At 40.1% G+C, this 20,106-nt stretch overlaps 1 protein-coding gene across 4 annotated transcripts in view; it reads left to right on the forward strand.

Annotated features, from left to right (window-relative positions):
* The first annotated feature begins 631 nt into the window (after positions 1-631).
* GRIA3 (glutamate ionotropic receptor AMPA type subunit 3) overlaps positions 632-20,106 on the forward strand; it is a 386,650-nt gene continuing 367,175 nt past the window's right edge. For 3 of the 4 annotated variants that reach the window (XR_008847815.1, XR_008847816.1, XM_056539722.1), the window contains exons 1-2: positions 633-1,874; positions 3,313-3,471. Coding sequence is in view for 1 of the 4 variants with exons in the window: in XM_056539722.1 (XP_056395697.1) it covers positions 1,784-1,874; positions 3,313-3,471 (250 nt within the window). In the remaining 3 variants the exon portion in view is untranslated. Of the gene's footprint in view, positions 1,875-3,312; positions 3,472-20,106 lie in introns of all 4 variants that reach the window. The other variant, XR_008847817.1, reaches the window with a different exon arrangement.

The following is a 20,106-nucleotide window of genomic DNA, read 5'->3' on the forward strand; positions in this document are numbered from 1 at the left end:
GAACACAATTCTATGGTGAGTGGTTATCAACCACTAGTTGGGTAATTTAATTATTTACTTACAGTCACAGTGGAAACATACAGTTTTATCTTGCATCCTCAGTAAATTGACACATTATTTTTTCTTTGTGTAACTTTATACTAAATTTGCTATTATAGTGATACTTGGTCTACATTAGTGTAATATATATTGGACAGTTAATAATGATAGGCTTGCTGGTAGCAATCACATTTATGAACACATATGACTTTATATTGTATGCTTATTGTGATCTGTGTCAGTGGATATTGTGTTTTGCATTTAATTTATGAATATATAGCATTTATTCAGATGGTTGCTCTGTCAGTATTTTACATCTGTCATCTTGACTGTAATTAATAGTCATAATAGTAATAATAGTATTTAACTATGAAATGATGCAACCTTATCCATTGGGGTGTACTTTAAATTGCATATTGTGTCTGAATGTTGCATCCCTTTAGGCAAAACCTGGTTTAAAAGTGCAGTCCTCCATCCAGACATAGCCTCTGATCTATATTCATGTAAATGAAGCAAATATTCTGCTGCAGATTTTTAGCTTTTGTCAGAATTACTCATCTGCTGCATAAAATATGCAAAATAGAAAATGCCAATATACCTTAAAAATTGCAACTTTAATATGTATGGAAAGTGTATACATGAGAAACCCTCCCTCCAGACAGGACGTGAGCCATAGGAACTACAAATGCAGTGCTCACTCAGGCAGCCCCAATGGCACAATCATGTAAATAAGTGCAATATATTGATTCCTGTGAAATCCAAGATGGACATATCATCGCCAAGATCGAATCGATCCAGATCTATACATCTGTATGTGCTTTGTATTGCAGAATCTCACTTTTCCTTCAGCACACGAGTACCATGTGTGGGGAGTTTGCTGCAGAAAACATCCTTAGCTGCTGCAAGTTCTATGTAGAAAGATCAGCTGTGAGGCTTGCTGTATACCAGTAATCTATAGATCACATGATACATGTATTACAATGTCTATATTTAGTGGTACAGCTGATGTAATAAAATACGACATAGTAGTATAAGGAGAAGTGGATGGCTGTGAGTACAATGCACAGCTAAGCATTAGCTACATCTAGAAGAGCTTGCAGCTGGTGCATACCCAGTCAGCAACCCAGGCTTTGGAAGCATTACCAATCTGACTACAGTCATGTAAAGGGGCATTTGCCTTGTGCTTACATGGTGGCACAGCAGAGCTATGCAGGAGGATATATAAAGATTCCTGGTGCACATTTCTTTGTTGAGGTGCAGCTGGTCCCTGGGACACTGAACAGCCTGGTTTTTTGGGATGGAGAGGAGACACATACATAGGCTTTGTTGTCCTCAGCAGTGAAGGGGTTAGCCTTTGGTCCACGTGAGGCTGGTGAGCTTCTATCGATCCCATCTCCTTGTAGACAAATGCAGAGCTTCTGCTTTGCAGTCGTGTAGGGGCTGCAGTGAGGCTGTATTCAACCATGCTGCTTTAACTCAACGTCAGATCAAGTTTGATCAATAACCCCCCTACTGGTCCAATTGGAAGAGGCTTATTCATCTGAGCCTTTTTTTTTTTTTTTTTCTTCCTTCACTCCCTTTCTCTCTTCACCACCATCTTTGGGAAAAGTCCCCTTGGTTTCCTATAGTGAGAGCAAGGGGTGAAGCGCAGTCTCAGCCGATGGAGCTGTCCATGGTGCTGCTGTAGGAGAGTGCTGAATGCCCGGACTGTGTCAGTTTCGTTCTAGAAATTAAGGCTGTGAAAATGGGACAAAACGAGCTGCAGACTGTCTTCCTATTGCTGCTAAGCCTTGCAGGAGAGAGCTATGGAGGGTTCCCTAACACTATTAACATAGGTAAGTGACTGCATGCTGCTTGTACATTGTAGGGTGTGCAGAGAGTCTATAGCCATGCATGCTCCCTTTGTATGTGTGTGTGTACATAAGGATTTAGCTTGTCTTCCTGCATTGCTAGGACCATAGGAAAGCATTGCCCAACTTCATGCACCGCATTTCTCCCTTATCCCTCTGCTCTCCTATACAATGCAGTCATCATTAGATGTATGCAGTAATCTTACAATTTGGGATCTAGGAGCTGCCCCCAGATTGGATTGTTCTCTTGTGTCTGGAAAAGGAAGAATCAGATAGAATGCAGATACAGAGGAAGATTAAGGCATTCTGTATCCATACTATGGGTTGAGTCACTGCAGCTTTTTATTAAAGTAACCAAGCACCAGCAGATATCTATATACAGCAGTGTTTCCCAAGCAGGGTGCCTCCAGCTGTTACAAAACTACAACTCCCAGCATGCCCGGACATGGCATACTGGCATACTGTATCCATACTTTGGGTTGAGTCACTGCAGCTTTTTATTAAAGTAACCAAGCACCAGCAGATATCTATATACAGCAGTGTTTCCCAACCAGGGTGCCTCCAGCTGTTACAAAACTACAACTCCCAGCATGCCCGGACATGGCATACTGGCATACTGTATCCATACTATGGGTTGAGTCACTGCAGCTTTTTATTAAAGTAACCAAGCACCAGCAGATATCTATATACAGCAGTATTTCCCAAGCAGGGTGCCTCCAGCTGTTACAAAACTACAACTCCCAGCATGCCCGGACATGGCATACTGTATCCATACTATGGGTTGAGTCACTGCAGCTTTTTATTAAAGTAACCAAGCACCAGCAGATATCTATATACAGCAGTGTTTCCCAACCAGGGTGCCTCCAGCTGTTACAAAACTACAACTCCCAGCATGCCCGGACAGCCTTTGGCTGTCCGGGCATGCTGGGAGTTGTAGTTTTGCAACAGCTGGAGGCACCCTGGTTGGGAAACACCGATATACAGCTCCAGCACACTGCAGAAAAGTTGTGTAGAGCTATTCTTACCTCCCCCCCACACAAAAAAAGACCCAAGGAATCCATTCAGAGCCAGCTATTTGTACAGGGAATGAGAGCATAATGGGCAGAATGTAAAGAAGCACAGCCTCCTATTCAGTCACATCTTGTACACTGCTGAATGGGTTTGCTCGTCTTGTTCTTGATGGGGGCTGTAGAAGAACTGGAGTCAGCAAATTGTATTAAAAGAAAGGCAGACACAGTACAGCAGAGAGAAGCACTGCTGGGGGCTCACAGCAGATTCCCCCCTTAAAGAGAAATGCTGCAATAAAAGTTAATAGCAGCCGTACAGACCGGCCATTTACTGATGTATGGTGTCTATCTCACTTAGGTGAAGATGAATGTCTACTCTTCACCTACTGACGGTTTCCCTTTTATTTTATTTTTAGGTGGACTTTTTATGAAAAACACAATTCAGGAACACAGTGCATTTTTATTTGCAGTTCAGCTGCATAACACCAACCAAAATAACACAGAGAGGCCCTTCCAGCTGTTTCACAATGTAGATCACTTAGACTCCTCCAACAGTTTTTCTGTGACCAATGCCTGTAAGTATCTGAGAATGGGAAGATTGCTCCAAATGAGTGCAATAAAACGCATACCGTGCTTACTTAAAGTTTCCTTAGCCAAGAGGATATTTATGTGTCTTGAGATACAATGATGCAGAGATCCCGTTTGTTGATGCTGCTTTTGTAACTGCAAAGTTTTTGTTTTTTTTAAATTGGGTTTTAGGCAGACTTGAGATTATTATGGTAACAATGTATTTTATGACATTAGAGATAATATATATTTGATCTCATGCATTATGCATTCATGAGAACAAGAAGTAACGTAGTGTAATGTATAGAGAATCCAACTCTATACATCTGGCTCCCTCCTATTCCTCCCCCCTCTCTCCATTGCTGTCTCCTTATCTGTCTGTCTATCTCTTCCTATTAGTCTCTCTCATTTGCTCTTCCTTGTTATCACTGTATTTGTGTTTTATGTTCCTCCTTGTCTTTCCATCTCTCTTTCTTCTTCTATGATAATACAGAGACCTTTCAGATTACGTAAACATTTAATGCAGTCCTTTCAACGTCTGGACGTGAATTAGCAATCATTAGGATATTGGTGCTCTGGCATATCGGGGAAATATTGCATTTACTGTAAACTTAGTACTGTAGGATATGCCGTTGAATGCTCTATTTCTGAAGCATACCGAGACATCAGAGTTTTATGGCATAGTATTTAATGAGCTCTTCTCTGCAGTGCTCGCTTCGCTTCTGTGGGCCACATGAAATAATAAGTATGCTGGGGAAATAGATGTGTGTGGTGTTGCTGAACATAGTCCCCCAGGAGCAAATTTATATTAGGGTTTGTATAATGTAAGATGTATATAGGTTTATATTTTAACCAGACAAGATTCAGAACCTAGCCAGAACCTGACTGTGCTGCAGTGCCAGAGCTAATAACAAAAGCCAGATGTTGGCCGGTTGTGATTCCTTTTAGCAGGTCAAAGTTCTTGTTCCTGCTTTAGAGTCCAATGGTGCAGGATATTGTAAATTGCAGTAATGAGGTCTTCCAACCCCCCAAACCTAATAAATCAACAGACCGATTAAGGTGCTATGTATTTGTATAGTACCTACTGATACAACATGATGCTTCATGAGCTTTGTCTGTCAATTATGAATCAGTTATATATAATTTATTCCATTCAAGTTATTTTTGAACATCAATTTAGCTATGAAAAAATAAATGATCTTTTCTATTTAAAAAGTCACCTTTGTCCTCCTGTCATCGGTCTGTGAATAATTACGTTTCACCCTATATGGTCACAAAATAAAAAATTCAGCAAAAGTTCACCTGGGTACTGAACGCCTCCACATATTACAATCTATTGCTCCTTTTGCTGAATGAATGTCATTTCAATCAAACACTTTAGTTCCTTAATCCTTAATCAAAGTAATCCTTTCAAGAGGTTGGCTTTGTAACACCATTTCTGAAATATCAATGAATGGATTAAACCGAAATGCGCAAAGGCTCCTACACATAGTTTTCAGTAATTGATTTCAATCAACAATATTTCTTTATGGAAATACAGGAAATTACACCAGGAATCCAATGCAATCTTACCACCTTGTAGGGTGTAATGGTAATTAACAAAAATGGATAGAATTTGTTGGGCATTTGGACTAAAGTTAACATCTATAGGTTTCGGCATTGGGAAAGGATTTGAAGAAAAAAAAAAGTGTGGATAGACCTTCAATGCTAAATGCCTTCTGAACCCAAATTAAAAAACCCAAGTAGCAAGTATTGAATCGGTCAAGCTAAGCCATAGCCCTGGCAGCCAGAAGCCAAAGCGCTGGCAGAGCTGGTTGTAATAAAAATGTTCAGGATGTCAAATCAAATGAAAACCAATAATTTCTCAAATGTCAGAAAGCTTTTACCTCCTTATTCCGAAAACTGAAAGTTTACCCAGCATGGAGCCACCGAACATGAAAGAGTCTATGTACTCAGCAAAGGTGAAGTGCAAAGTCATCAGTTTTAATTTTACTGAGTAAATTGTATCAATATAAATTAATTTGCCCTATTTTGCTGTCGCTGGCTATAAGAAATAAAAGGGGGGAAAAAGGAGATTTCATTCTGCTCTAGTGAGGTCACTTATCCAGACGTGATTGACAAGACTGCTAGAATGATGTAGTTTGTTCACTTTGTGCCTTTTAGAGGAAAACACACTTCCCAAGATTTAGAGGGCTCCTGCTTCCAAAGTAATGAGAGTGCCAAGAACGTCCTGCAGCGATGCCACAGAAAGGAGAACTGATGCAATTTATGTCATTTTAGTCTTGGAGATGCTCTCTGTTTCCTGATAAATAACCCTCTTATCCCCATATGTATATAATGCAGCTGCTACAAAGCTCTGTCCTTGAATCCCACAGTGGTCTGACCCGGGATCACATTATAATATAGCAGAATTAACACTTTAGTGGCAGTCTGTAATTCCATCTTCCGTTAAGGCAAATGCCTTTGATGATATTGCTTTAGAAAGCACTTTAAAGTGTTACTCTACAAGGCCAAAGCCAACTGAGTTTTCTTTTACAGAAATGTTTACTCAATATTTCATTCTGAACAGGATTGTAAATGAATTATCTTGCTATTTCTTACTATTTATGTTGTAAACATGTGACACATGTTGGAAAAATAATATGGATTCAATAATCAAATAATAATAATCAAATAATTTAACAATGGGTAATGTTAAGTAATACAAACACATACTTACAAACGAACATACATGTGCACAGGCATACATACACACATGGACACCTACATGCAGATTCAAATATACACACATACATACACACATTGGGGAAGATCAAAACCTCTCCAGAGGACAAGTTGCTGAGTTGCCCATAACAACCAATCAGTTTGCTTCTTTCATTTTTGAAAAGGCCTCTGAAAGAGGAAAAAAGCGATCTGATTGGTTGCAATGGGCAACTCAGCAACTTGTCCTCTGGAGATAGATATATACACACACACATGGACACCCACATACAGACAATTATACACACGCATACATATACACAGGAACACATACACAACACAAACACCCACATATAGACACACATATATAAGCAGGCACACATAGACCAAGAAGCTCACATAAAGAAACATATATATATATATATATATATATATACACACACACACAATCATCCACACATATATATACACACACATACAGACACACATTTGTATATACAAGCACATATACATCAACATGTACATGCACGTACAAGCACAAAAAAACTAATTTAAATCCATAAACACACATGCATACATCTGAACATGAACACAGCCAAACACATACACAGTCTCTCCTGTCTCCCAATAGTAAAGAACCGAAGCGCTTATTTATTAAGACACATGATTTTGTCAATACTTTACACTGATGTCATTTACAGACAATCAAGATGCAGTGGATGCACGAGGCAAATAGAAATTGGTTAAAGTGAGTTATTGAAGCAATAATAGGGAGGGTGTTCACTGCAGCTAACAGCTCTCTGCAAGAATTAATGTGAATTATGTTAAGGTTCCATAGATCAACATTTCTAGAAAGAAGCCACCTGTGTTTTGGTGCTGTGCTGTTGTAGTGCATTCCTCTACATCTCCTCAGCCTCTGCAGTGTAAGCTCATTAGCACACAGATCTCATATCCACTCTCTGCACTGTCATTGCAAAAATTGCTGTTGTATGTATACCTTTACAGTCAGCTTTGCTCTCGTATTACGCTCTGTTTGCAAGTCACATTAAGAGGAAAGAGCTCAAGAAAAACAAATGTAACCTTAGGGTTATTTGCTGTGGAATATAGCTAACAAAGCATTAGTACAAATCCTATTTTGTTCATTAATGTGGAGGATATAGGCAGATTAGCAAGTGGATGAAATGTACGTACAAGAACAGCTTCTTTCATCCAAAAAGAGTTGGCAAAGGGTGTTGAGTCTGCAGGGCACATTTAGGCAATGATGTCATATTTCTTCCTCTTTATTTGCAGTTTACGACAGTTTTAAAATTAGTGATGATTAAGTATATATCGGCTAGGAAACATTACACGAGCTTGCATTTTCCTGTTGATTTTTGGGCTTGAATATTGGCACAATAACAGTATGCACCAGAAGGCGAACATCTGCCTGGAGTTTATATGTTCTTTCCATGTTTGCAGGGATTTCCTCTGGGTTCTCCAATTTTCTCTTGTACTTCAAAAAAATACTGAAAAGTTAATTGGATTTATATGTAAAATGTGCCCTAGTGTGTATGTTAAAAAAAAGGAAACGTAGATTGTGGGCCCCACTGGGGTCAAATAGTTAAATGACAATATCTGTACGCATATGTAAAAAAACTGAGGTGGTATAAAGGTAAAAGCAACAGGGACAATAAATATTGAGAATAGCTGGTATATCTTGATGATAGCACTAGAAAATTATATTCTTAATGCTTTCTTTAAGATATACCAGCTATTCTCAATATTTATTTTTCCTGTTGAAAAGTCGATACATACCATTTATATATCATACCCAAATCCCCAAAAATAGAAATGATGTGTAAAGTGTTGCCATATGATATTCCATATTTTATTTTATTTGCTGTTGCTTATAGAACATGAAAAATATTCCATAACGGTGTAACATGCAATTTGGCCCTTATGGGTGCCTTACCAATTTCATTGAAATCCATTAACTTGTATGTTTTAGAGTGTTGGTGGTGCGGCCACCACCATGCTTCACTATAGGGCAGGTGATGAGCAGACCCTGGTGTTCTCCAGATATGACACTAAGAATCGAGGCCAGAATTGGTTCATCACACAAGAGAATCTTGTTTTTTACACTCTAAGAGTCTTTTGTATGCCTATTTGCATCTTTGGAGCTCAACTAGAGCCCTTTGGTTTTTAATCATCTCTCTTAAAAGAGCCCTTCTCCCCTATTATTTAATGTAGTGGGGTGGTCAGCTCAAAAAAAAAAAAACTTCTTATTGTTCCAAACCTCTTTCATTTGAGAATCATGGTGCTATGTCAGTGCACCAATATTTTGGTATTCCTCAAGATCCTTGCCTCCACACAGTCCTGTCTTTGAGCTCTACAGGCAGTTCTTTTCTACCTCCTGACTTTTTTTTCTTTTTTCTCTGACATGAATTGTCAGCAGCAAGACCTTATACAGAGAGGGCTGTGTCTTTCCAAATCCTGTCCAATTATTTGAATAGACCACCAGCCAGGGTGGACACTCAGAGATGATCAAAAGAAACCGGAGGCTCCAAGGGATAAAATTATGTGTCATAGAAAAGTGTCTGAATACTTATGTCTATGCAAAATTTTAGTTTTTCATTACTTTTACTTTGTACAATTATACCAAATCAAACCAATACCAAACCTAATAGTTTTTATGTTTTACAAATTTTACTAAACAAAATAGCAATCATTAACAATTTCCCCGGTAATTCTGCAGTGTGAGCATACCCTTAAAGGGGTACTCCGATGGCAAACTTTATTTTTTTTTAATAAACTGGTACCAGAAAGTTAAACAGATTTTTAAATGGCTTCTATTTAAAAATGTCAATCCTTTCAGTAATTATTAGCAGCTGTATGCCACATAGGAAATTCTTTTCTTTTTGAATTTCTTTTTTGTCTTGTCCATAGTGCTCTTTGTTGACACATCTGTCCTTGTCAGGAACTGTCCAGAGCAGCATATGTTTGCTATGAGGAATTTTCCTGCTTTGGACAGTACCTGATATGGGCCTCAGGTGTCAGCAGAGAGCACTGTGGACAAGACAAAAAAGCATAGTAGCTGCTAATAAGTATTGGAAGGGTAAAGACTTTTTAACAGAAGTAATTTACAAATCTGTTTAACTTTCTGGCACCAGTTGATTTAAAAAAAATGTTTTCCACCTGAGTACCCCCTTAAGGTTTGTTTTTTTGTGGGACAAGCTGTAGGTTTCCTTTATAATATGACTCAGGAAGTTACATCAGACGCCACACTATGGCGCCTGACATGGAGACCTCCCGCTCCCCACCATGACTGGATCCTAATCCAGCAGACTATTTTATACAGGTGTGTGTTTATGTTTTCTATTGGCTTACCCCTATATATTCTGACCCCACCAGTTGCCCGACACTACTGGACAAAGCCTGCCTGGCCAAACGCGTCAGAGGTGTGGTGGGTAACTGGGGCTGGCGGAATACCACTCTTAGATGTGATATACTCTGCATGCTCTTCTCCTCATTTAAGGGGGGCTTTTTGTACTTGTACTTATTTATATGTACCTGTACGTTTATGGTCCGCTTACATATGCTGATATATATATATATATATATATATATATATATATATATATATATATATATATATCTTTGGTGCACTATTCACTTTATGTAGTACAACAGCAGTTATATGGTCTTATTGGATTGAGCAATACAATGAAGTATATGAGTGTTTTTCAAGCCTTATGTACCGTATATACGTTCATCCATGATTCCAGCCACTATTTTACTATGCACTTTTATAATTTTTTGCACTTTTGAACTGTCATTTAGTACATGCATGCTGTACAGGGCCCTTCATCTGTGTGCCCGTAGAGTATTATTCCCCTCCCCAGTACCCATCATTTCTCTCTATGCTCATTGCTGTATGGGAAGTTTTATGTACTATTATTGAATTAATAAAATTAAGTGATTTTATTTTACCCTTTGGTCTATATAGTGGCTTTGTTTTTCCTTTTTTGGTGCTATATTATCTTATACCACTTGACCATTATCTGTACACACATGAATACATATTTAGCTTGAACTTCCTAAATAGGTGATTATTAATACCAAATATGTGTAGTTTTTTTTTTTTTTCGATACTGAAGCTTATTTTTTTGTAAAATGGTGATTTTTTTTACAGATTTTTTTTTATGCAATATTTTCTTTTCACAATGTTTTTGTATGCCACACGTGAATTTGAAGAGGTAATCAGAAAATAGCTTTCTGTAGTTTAATGCATTATGCCTGCCTGACAGTATTCTACTGACAAACAGCTTATGAGACCCTGCCGCTGACATGACCTAGTAGGCTTACATACATGGCAGGCCTGGGGCCTGTGTTGGGTGCCTGTCTGGTGGAAGCAATAATGGGCTCTTAATACCCAAATTCAGTGATTGCTAAGATCGTAGTGGCATCTAGGGGGTTAACTGCTGGGATCAGCAAACTGTGCAGGAGGCACAGTTCCTGAGTCCGCACTATAAAATGACATAACTGTACAATGAGCTGTGGAATGTCACTCACAATCTCAGTGTACAGTTATGCCATTTTGTGAGAAGAGTGATCATAGACATACAGGTCTTTAATCTGTAATTTATTTGTACCTGTACAGGCCCACATAAGGATTCTTAAGGTTTGAGGTTTCATTCATGACATAGGTTTTAGTCCAAAAATGTATTCCCACATAGGAGTTTTTTGTTTAAAATGTATGCAGTTTTTTATTGCACCAAAAGCAGTTCAAAGTAAAAAGAGAGGACATAGATTTGCTGCATTTTCAATACATATAGTTTTTTTTGCAAGATTACAGCCTTGATAAGGTTTAATGTTTTCATGATAGGAAGTGAACTATGAATCTGCAGTATAATGGATTGTAATTTGGCAAGTTGCACTTTGTAGTTTAAAGGGGTATTCCAGCTTTGGACATTTTATCCCCTATCCCCCACGCAATCTCCCAGAAGCATCCGCATTATATGTGGGGCTGCATCTCCAGGCTTGGAAGCTGGAATTTTCAAGACTGGAGACGTGAGCTAACACCACGCACCCCTCGTGACGTCACGTCACGCTTCTTCCCTTCATGTCTATGGGAGGGGGCGTAACGGCCATTACGCCACCTCCCATAGACATGAATGAAGGGGGCGTGATGTGATGTCACAAGGGGGCATGGTGTTATGTCACGTCTCCAGTCCCGAAAACATCTGGTTTCCGAGCCTGGAGATGCAGCCCCGCACATAATGCGGGTGCCACGGGGAAATCGCGGGGGTCCCAGCGGCGACGTCAACCCCTCCCCCCCCCGCCGCCCGCGATCAGACAACTTATCCCCTATAGTTTGGATAGGGGATAAAATGTCTAAAGTCGTAATACCCCTTTAAGTGATACATTTTCTTCCAGGTAGACGATAGATGAGGCAGGCCATTTGAATGGGAAGTTGAGTTGGATGTATAAGTGGTCTGTATGTGGTATATCGACATCTGGCACTATTTATCTTAATATTTGATAAATCTCTATCCCTAGAAATTATTTGATGAAGCTTATGGAAAAGCTGTGTGGCATTGGTTATAATAAACATTGGGTCATCTGCGTAGGCAGCTGTTGTGTGAGTGTGATGTTTAACACAAAAGCCATGGATCTCAGAATCTTTTCTTATTGTTTGGAATAAGGGTTCATGGGAAAGTGAATAGAATAGAAGAGAGTGGGCATTCTTGATAGATTGTGTTAGTGAATATTAAATGTTTAAGAGGAAGAATTCTTAACATATTGCCTTTTAGATGGTTTTGTGTTTATAGAGAGAAAAACATCTACAAATAAATAGCAAAGTTGTAATTATACAATATAATCTAGGTTCACTGAGGTTGTAAGTAAATTACAAATTGTCTCTTTTAAAAATAATAATGTCTTTATTTAAATAGAGCCAACATAAACCATAGCACTGTACAAAGCTTGTCGTAATCACTTACTGTCCCTATTAATGCTCACAATCTAAATGTCAAAATAACCTGCTTGTTTTAAAGTGTGAGAGGAAACCAGAGTCCCAAGATGAAACTCACTCAATGACAGTGAGAACATACAAACATACAGATGTTGTAGATGGCTGGATTTAAACAATGGACCCCAGCTCTGCAAGGCAACAATGCTAACCATTGTGCCAGCATATCACCCTTTACAAAGATACATCAATAGGACTCTAAGGCCTTATACATTTTCACTACTGCTGGTATACATTGAAATATCATGAAAAAGATATTCTAATGTATGGTTCTCTGTGACGTATACCTGTGTGGCAATAGACTTGCACTGACCAAACTTAGTCTACTTGTAATTAACCCCTTCCTGCAAATGGACATATATTTACATCCACTGCAAGCTTCTGCTGTGTGACACTTGCTCAGAAGGTGAGCGCGCATCATACCAGGTTGGTCCCGGTTGCTATCAGCAACCAGGACCCACAGCTAATACCAGACATTGTCGATTGGGCTGATGTCCAGTATTAACCCCTCATTAAAACAAAAATGGGTATATCACGGCGCAAAAAATTAGCCCTCATACCACCCTGTATGCGGGAAAATTGAAAAGTTATAGGAGTCAGAAGATGACAATTTTAAACATACTAATTTTGGTGCATATAGTTATATTTTTTTTATGTAGAAAAAGAAAATAAAACATGTATAGATTAGGTATCATTGTAACTGTATGGACCTACAGAATAAAGATATGGTGTCATTTGTACTGAAAAGTGCACTACGCAGAATCGGAAAGCTGTGTTTTTAATTTTTTTATTTTGCCCCACAAATATATATTTTTTCCTGGTTTCACCATAGATTTTGTGGTGAAATGATTAATGGAATTACAAAGTAAAATTGGTGGCACAAAAAACAAGCCCTCATAGGTCTGTAGGTGGAAAATTTAAAGTGTTATGATTTTTAGAAGGCGAGGAGGAAAAAAACAAAAGTAAAAAAAATTAAAATGGCCCGAGAGGGAAGGGGTTCAGTTTTGTCTATATTACATCTGTATATGTCTTTTTATGGGACTGAAAAGAAAACTCTAAAACATTTTTTTGTGCCACAAATAAATTGTTTATTAAAGTAAAAACAGACCAAAAATAGTCAAAAGTAGACTACTCTTTTTCTATATAAGCACACGTTTATGCTACAAGTATACTTTGATATACATTATATAATACTTCTGAAAAGGGGCAGTAGTAAGATGGATAGATTTGTCAATGTCTTTACTTGAAGTCATCTAACTTGATATCTAGTTTTCTTTAGATGTCCATAGCATCATCTGCACCAAATCTTTGTATTATTGCTGAAATTTACTTTCCGAAAGGAAACAGACATCTGAATTGTATTTGTCATTTGGCAAATGACAAATACATGTGAAACTTGAAGAGGGTCATAGCTGTTTTTTATTGATTTATTTTTAGCAATCAATGACTTAAAATTCTCTAGCTCTCTTGAGAATTGTGTTTGAGAACTAAAAATTCAGTAGTCTGCAGTTGATGTCTCTTGAGGAATCTGAAGCCTTTAATTCGTGAAGACTCTGAACATGCTTGATGGTGAGGTCAGATTACTTCCCTAGATGGAGGATGTTAATAAAGACATTTGCTAGAACTCTTCTAGCACTTTTGTGAGGTTTTCCAAGGAGATGTATCCTAAAAAGTTCCTTACATTGTTGAGTCTGTTTCTGCTTGTGGGGTCTTTCAGATCAGTCTAATGGTGGGTTATGGAAACATAGGTTACTGAAGCAAGGTTGCTAAATTTATGAATTTGCATAAAGATCAAACTTGAGATGCCCCACAAGTTTAACTACGTTTGTTGAGATGGGAATACCCATCTAAGCCTCTTAAACATCATAGTGTTTTCTCTTCACTGGCTTCCTGTCTGATCCTTTAGCATTGAAAGCTTCTTTGTCAGAGTTGTCTCATAGGGAGAAGTTAGGGCAGGAGTGGCTGCCACTTTATTTTCAAGTGCCAGATACAATACAATTTTTTCTTATAAATATTTGTTTGAATATGGAGCACCATCCTCTTTCATACAGGAATTCTGCATATTTGTCAGCAGCTGTTTTTGGCAATACATTTCAAGCAGGTTTACAACATTTATCTGGTTTAATTTTACATGTTTTTCTACAAGTGTATTCTGTTTTTTTCAACAGAGAGAAAATACGTTTTTGGAGTAGAAGGACATGTTTAGTTTGAACAAAAATAGAACTGTGTTTCAGAGCTATTATGTGAATGTCAAAAGTGACATCACCATTGATGGAAGTAAGTTTCCAAAAAATAATGGGGGTTTTAAATCGGCAGGACTGGAGAATTTGGAACAGGAGTAGTGGGATGGGTAGCATTTTGAGAGACAAGAAACAGTGAGATCCCCCAGAAAGCAATTTGTTGAGAAGGAGGGAGATAATGTAGTGACAAGCTCCAGTGTTTCTAGGCTGCAGAGCAATAGCGTACTTGGCAGGAGACTTGTGTGATGTTTAGATGGCCGAAACATGATGATTAAACACCACATTGCTCCATGGGAAGCAGGAGATATCAAAAATCCAGATTGGGAAGAGAGAAAAGATTAGAAGGCGCTCTCATGTGCAGGACTCCAAGTAAATCCGCAGAGGGGAGGGGAGGAGGGAGGAAAACAGCCGCTTAACAAAGTTAGTTGTGTAACATACACAACAATGTAAAGCGTTAGTCGATTAAGTTCTGTCTGCCGCCGTCCTGTAGAAAAATGTGTAAAACAGAGAGGACTTAGGAGTTATACAGGATCACACATTGTGAAATGTGTTGCATCCTGGACCAATAGAGTTACTCACCTGAAGGCTCCGTTGTCTTGCTCCTCTTGTTCTGATCAGGACCGAGTGATCCTGTATAACTCCGAAGTCCTCTATGTTTTACAAAAATCCAGACTGTGGCCTTGAGGTCTAATCCAGCCACCACATAGGTTTTGTACTATTTACACTAATATGAGCCTGTATTGGTCTGTAATAATGCTGTTGGGATTTCTCTGCACACGTAGCAGCTGGCCAGAATTTACTAACAGGAATACACCGTTTGGTAAATTCTAGTCAATTGCAATGTAAAACATTACATTGGAATTTGGTTAACCACAATTCTACACTCTATGAGTCGGGTAAAGGGAGTCTTGAGGGCCAGACAGAGCAGAACACCTGGTAAAAACCAAACAGTAACATCCTGGTAATAGAGGGTACAAAGTGCTTTTTTTTGGCCCTTCCCAACCTAATAATATTAGCCTTCTACCACACCAGACCCAAAGTGCCATTTTTTTTGATGTTCCAGGCCTGATGGTACCTAACTCTTCCCAGTACCCCTGATGCCAATGGGTACTGGGCTAATAATGGCAGGTTAATCTTAGCCATTTTATAGGCTAACACTAAGCCTTAGCTAAGTAATTGATGCCATCTAACAGACAGCTCAACCACTAAGCCTGTAAAGTGGTTTAAAAAAACAAAAGTGGGAAAAGATGTACAGACCAAAATCTGTGCTTTTGAGCAGACGGAATGTGTTCTGGACCAGAAGGGAGACCCCTAGTGGCCAGAACAGGGAGTAAATAATTTAAATGACAGTGCCCATTTAACCCCTTCCATGGTAGGTCAGAGACATAAAATATAAGTCTCTTTCTCAGAGGTACAATCATCTGTATAGCCACAGGCCCACTTCAGAGCAGGGACTAATGTCATTAAAGTAATTCACATTGACATCTGTCCCCTGTTAATTTTTCACAGTGCACGTTTAAAGGAGTAGTCTATTGAAAAGTATCTTTAGTCTGTTGTGCCTGGACTGCAAAAAAAAGAAAACAAACTTTAACCCACCCACCCCGTAAGCGCCACTACAGCTGTTCGGCCCTCTGGTCCGGTCTACTTCCTTCTTTCGTGAGCACAGATTGTCACACTGTGCTCAGCCTATCACCGGCCGAGGTGGGACATCGCTCCAGACGGTGATAGGCTAAGCGCAGTGTGACAATCCATGCACACAAAAGAAGGAAGAAGACCGGACCGGAGGAAGGAACATTTGGGGGGAATGGAGGAAGGTGAGTTAAAGTTTGTTTTCTTTTTTCTTTTTTTTGAAGCCTGTGCACAATGGACTGAAGATAGTAACACAGTAACATAGTTCATAAGGTTGAAAAAAGACCAGAGTCCATAAAGTTCAACCTATAACCCTAATAAGTCCCTACTGAGTTGATCCAGAGGAAGGAAAAAACCCTCATACTTGAGGTAAAAATTCCTCCTTCCGACTCCAAATATGGCAATCAGAATAGATCCCTGGATCAACCTTCTGTCCCTACAGATCTAGAATCCATAACCTGCAATGTTATTATTCCCCCAAAATGCATCCAGATTCCTTTTAAATTCTTTTACGAGTTAACCATGACCACCTTCTCAGGCACAGAATTCCACAGTCTAACTGCTCCTACAGTAAAGAACCCCCGTCTGTGCTGGTGTAGAAACCTTCTTTCCTCTAAACGTAGAGTATGTCCCCTTGTTATGGATTTAGTCCTGGGTACAAGTAGATCATGGGAGATATCTCTGTAGAGTCCCCTAATATATTTAACCTCTTAAGGACGCAGAGTGTACTTGTACGCCCTGCGCCCAGTCCCGGTATATAACGCCGTGACCCCGCGTCATACCGGGTCGATCCTGGCGGCTAATGACAGCCGGGACCCAGGGCTAATAGCATGCTGCACCGATCATTGTGCCGCATGCTATTAACCCTTTAGACGTGGTGTTGATCGCCGCGTCTGAAATTAGAGTAAACGCTTCCCGGCAGCTCAGTTGGGCTGATTATGACCATGGCAGTGAAATCGTAATGTCCCGATCAGCTAGAACACAAGCGGAGGTCCCCTTACCTGCCTCCGTTGCGTCTGATTGGCGATTTATTGCTCCAAGCCTGAAATCCAGGCTTGAGCAATCGACCACCGATAACACTGATCTTTGCCATGTCCAATGATCTGTGTATGAGATTGGTGTGTGCAGTGTAATAGCCATTTTATTAAACAATTAATAAAGATCATTTAACCCCTTCCCTAATAAAAGTAAGAATAAAAATAAATATATGTGGTATCACCGCGTGTGGAAATGCCCAAACTCTAAAAATATATTGTTAATTAAACCACACGGTCAATGGCGTACGCGCAAAAAAATTCCAAAGTCCAAAATAGCGCATTTTTGGTCCCTTTTGATATCATGAAAAAATGAATAAAAAGCGATCAAAAAGTCCGATCAACATAAAAATGGTACCGATAAAAACTTGGGGTTGGCGCAAAAATTAGCTCTCATACCGGCCCGTAAGCGGAAAAATAAAAAAGTTATAGGGGTCAGAATATGACAATTTTAAACGTATAAATTTTCCTGCATGTAGTTATGATTTTTTTTAGAAGTAATGCAAAAACTATATAAGTGGGGTATAATTTTAACCGTATGGACCTACAGAATAAAGATAAGATGTCATTTTTTCTGACAAAATGCACTGCGTAGAAACGGAAGCCCCCAAAATTTAAAAAATTGTGCATTTCTGCTTCCTTGTATGAACTTCGTGCACTTCTGCTTCCCTGTATGAACCCCGTGCATCTCTGCTTCCCTGTATGAACCCTGTGAATCTCTGCTTCCCTGTATGAACCCCGTGCATTTCTTCTTCCCTGGATGAACTCCGTGCATTTCTTCTCCCTTGTATGAACCCCGTGCATTTCTGCTCCCCTGTTTGAACCCTGTGCATTTCTTCTCCCCTGTATGAACCCTGTGCATTTCTGCTTCCCTGTATGAACCCAGTGCATTTCTACGACTCTTTTATGAACCCCGTGCATTTCTGCTTCCCTGCTGAACTTAGTGCATTTCTACGTCCCTGTATGAACCCCGTGCATTTCTACGTCCCTTTTATGAACCCAGTGCATTTCTGCTTCCCTGTATGAACCCAGTGCATTTCTACATCCCTGTATGAACCCCATGCATTTCTGCTTCCCTGTATGAAACCCATGCATTTCTGCTTCCCTGTATAAACTCTGTGCATTTCTGATTCCTTGTTTGGCTCCCGTGCATTTCTGCTCCCATGTATGAACCACATGCATTTCTGATTTCCTGTATGAACTGCTTCTCTGTATGAACTCCGTGCATTTCTGCTTCCCTGTATGGACCTCGTGCATTTTTGCTACCCTCTATTAACCCTGTGCATTTCTACTTCCCTGTATGAACCTTGTGCATTTCTATGTCCCTGTATGAACCCTCGTGTATTTCTGCTTCCCTGTATGAGCCCCGTGCATTTCTACTTCCCTGTAGGAACCCTGTGTATTTCTGCTTCCCTGTATGAGCCCCGTGCATTTCTGCTTCCCTGTATGAACTCCATGCATTTCTGCTCCCCTGTATTAACCCCGTTCATTTCTACGTCCCTGTATGAACCACGGGGATTTCTGCTTCCCTCTATGAACCCTGTGCATTTCTGCTTCCCTGTATGAACCCCATGCATTTCCGCTTCCCTGTATGGACCCTGTGCATTTCTGCTTCCCTATATGAGCCCCGTGCATTTCTGCTTCCCTGTGTGAACCCTGTGCATTTCTGCTTCCCTGTATGAACCCTGTGCATCTCTGCTTCCCTATATGAACCCCTGTTCTGCTTCCCTGTATGAACCCCGTGCATTTCTGCTTCCCTGTATGAACCCAGTGCATTTCTACGTCCCTGTATGAACCCTGTGCATTTCTGCTTCCCTGTATGAAACCCGTGCATTTCTGCTTCCCTGTATGAAACCCATGCATTTCTGCTTCCCTGTATGAACTCCGTGCATTTCTTCTTCCTTGTATGGCTCCCATGCATTTCTGCTCCCCTGTATGAACCACATGCATTTCTGATTTCCTGTATGAACTGCTTCTCTGTATGAACTCCGTGCATTTCTGCTTCCCTGTATGGAGCCCGTGCATTTCTGCTTCCCTGTATGAACCTTGTGCATTTCTATGTCCCTGTATGAACCCTCGTATATTTCTGCTTCCCTGTATGAATCCCGTGCATTTCTGCTTCCCTGTATGAACCCCGTGTATTTCTGCTTTTCTGTATGAGCCCCATGCATTTCTGCTTCCCTGTATGAACTCCATGCATTTCTGCTCCCCAGTATTAACCCCGTGCATTTCTACGTCCCTGTATGAACCCTGGGCATATCTGCTTCCCTCTATGAACCCTGTGCATTTCTGATTCCCTGTATGAACCCCGGGCATTTCTGCTTCCCTGTATGGACCCCATGCATTTCTTCTTCCCTGTATGAGCCCCCTCCATTTCTACTCCCCTGTATGAACCCTGTGCATTTCTGCTTCCATGTATGAACCCCATGCATTTCTGCTTCCCTGTATGTACCCCATGCATTTCTTCTTCCCTGTATGGACCCCGTGCATTTCTGCTCCCCTGTATGAGCCCCCTCCATTTCTGCTCCCCTGTATGAACCCTGTGAATTTCTGCTTCCCTGTTTGAACACTGACATAGAAATGTACAGGGTTCATACAGTGATGTTCATGTCCTGTGCAAACCCCATCCATTTTTATGTCCTCTTTATGGGGGTAATGAACACCCCATGAAAAATGAAACCAGCCCGTGCAGTTCGACCTCCCCCTTGCAGCCCAAGGCAACCTACGTTACACACAGCACACTAATATTAATCAGCCCTGGTTGGGATGCACTGGCATATACACACAAAAGGGACTACAACTCTCAGCATGTGTCATTCAGGAGTCTTCAGTCTGTGGTATAACACCAGCATGCTGCCTCTGTAGTTTCCTGGGGGTTGTAGTTCACCAACACCTCTATTGTCTCAGTAGTCTCCTGGGAGTTGTAGTTCACAACACCTCTATTGTCTCTCAGTAGTCTACTGGGGCTTGTAGTTCCCCAACACATCTATAATCTCAGTAGTCTCATGGGGGTTGTAGTTCACAACACCT

Source organism: Hyla sarda, chromosome 9, assembly GCF_029499605.1.
Source record: "Hyla sarda isolate aHylSar1 chromosome 9, aHylSar1.hap1, whole genome shotgun sequence".
In the NCBI taxonomy this organism is placed as follows: domain Eukaryota; kingdom Metazoa; phylum Chordata; class Amphibia; order Anura; family Hylidae; genus Hyla; species Hyla sarda.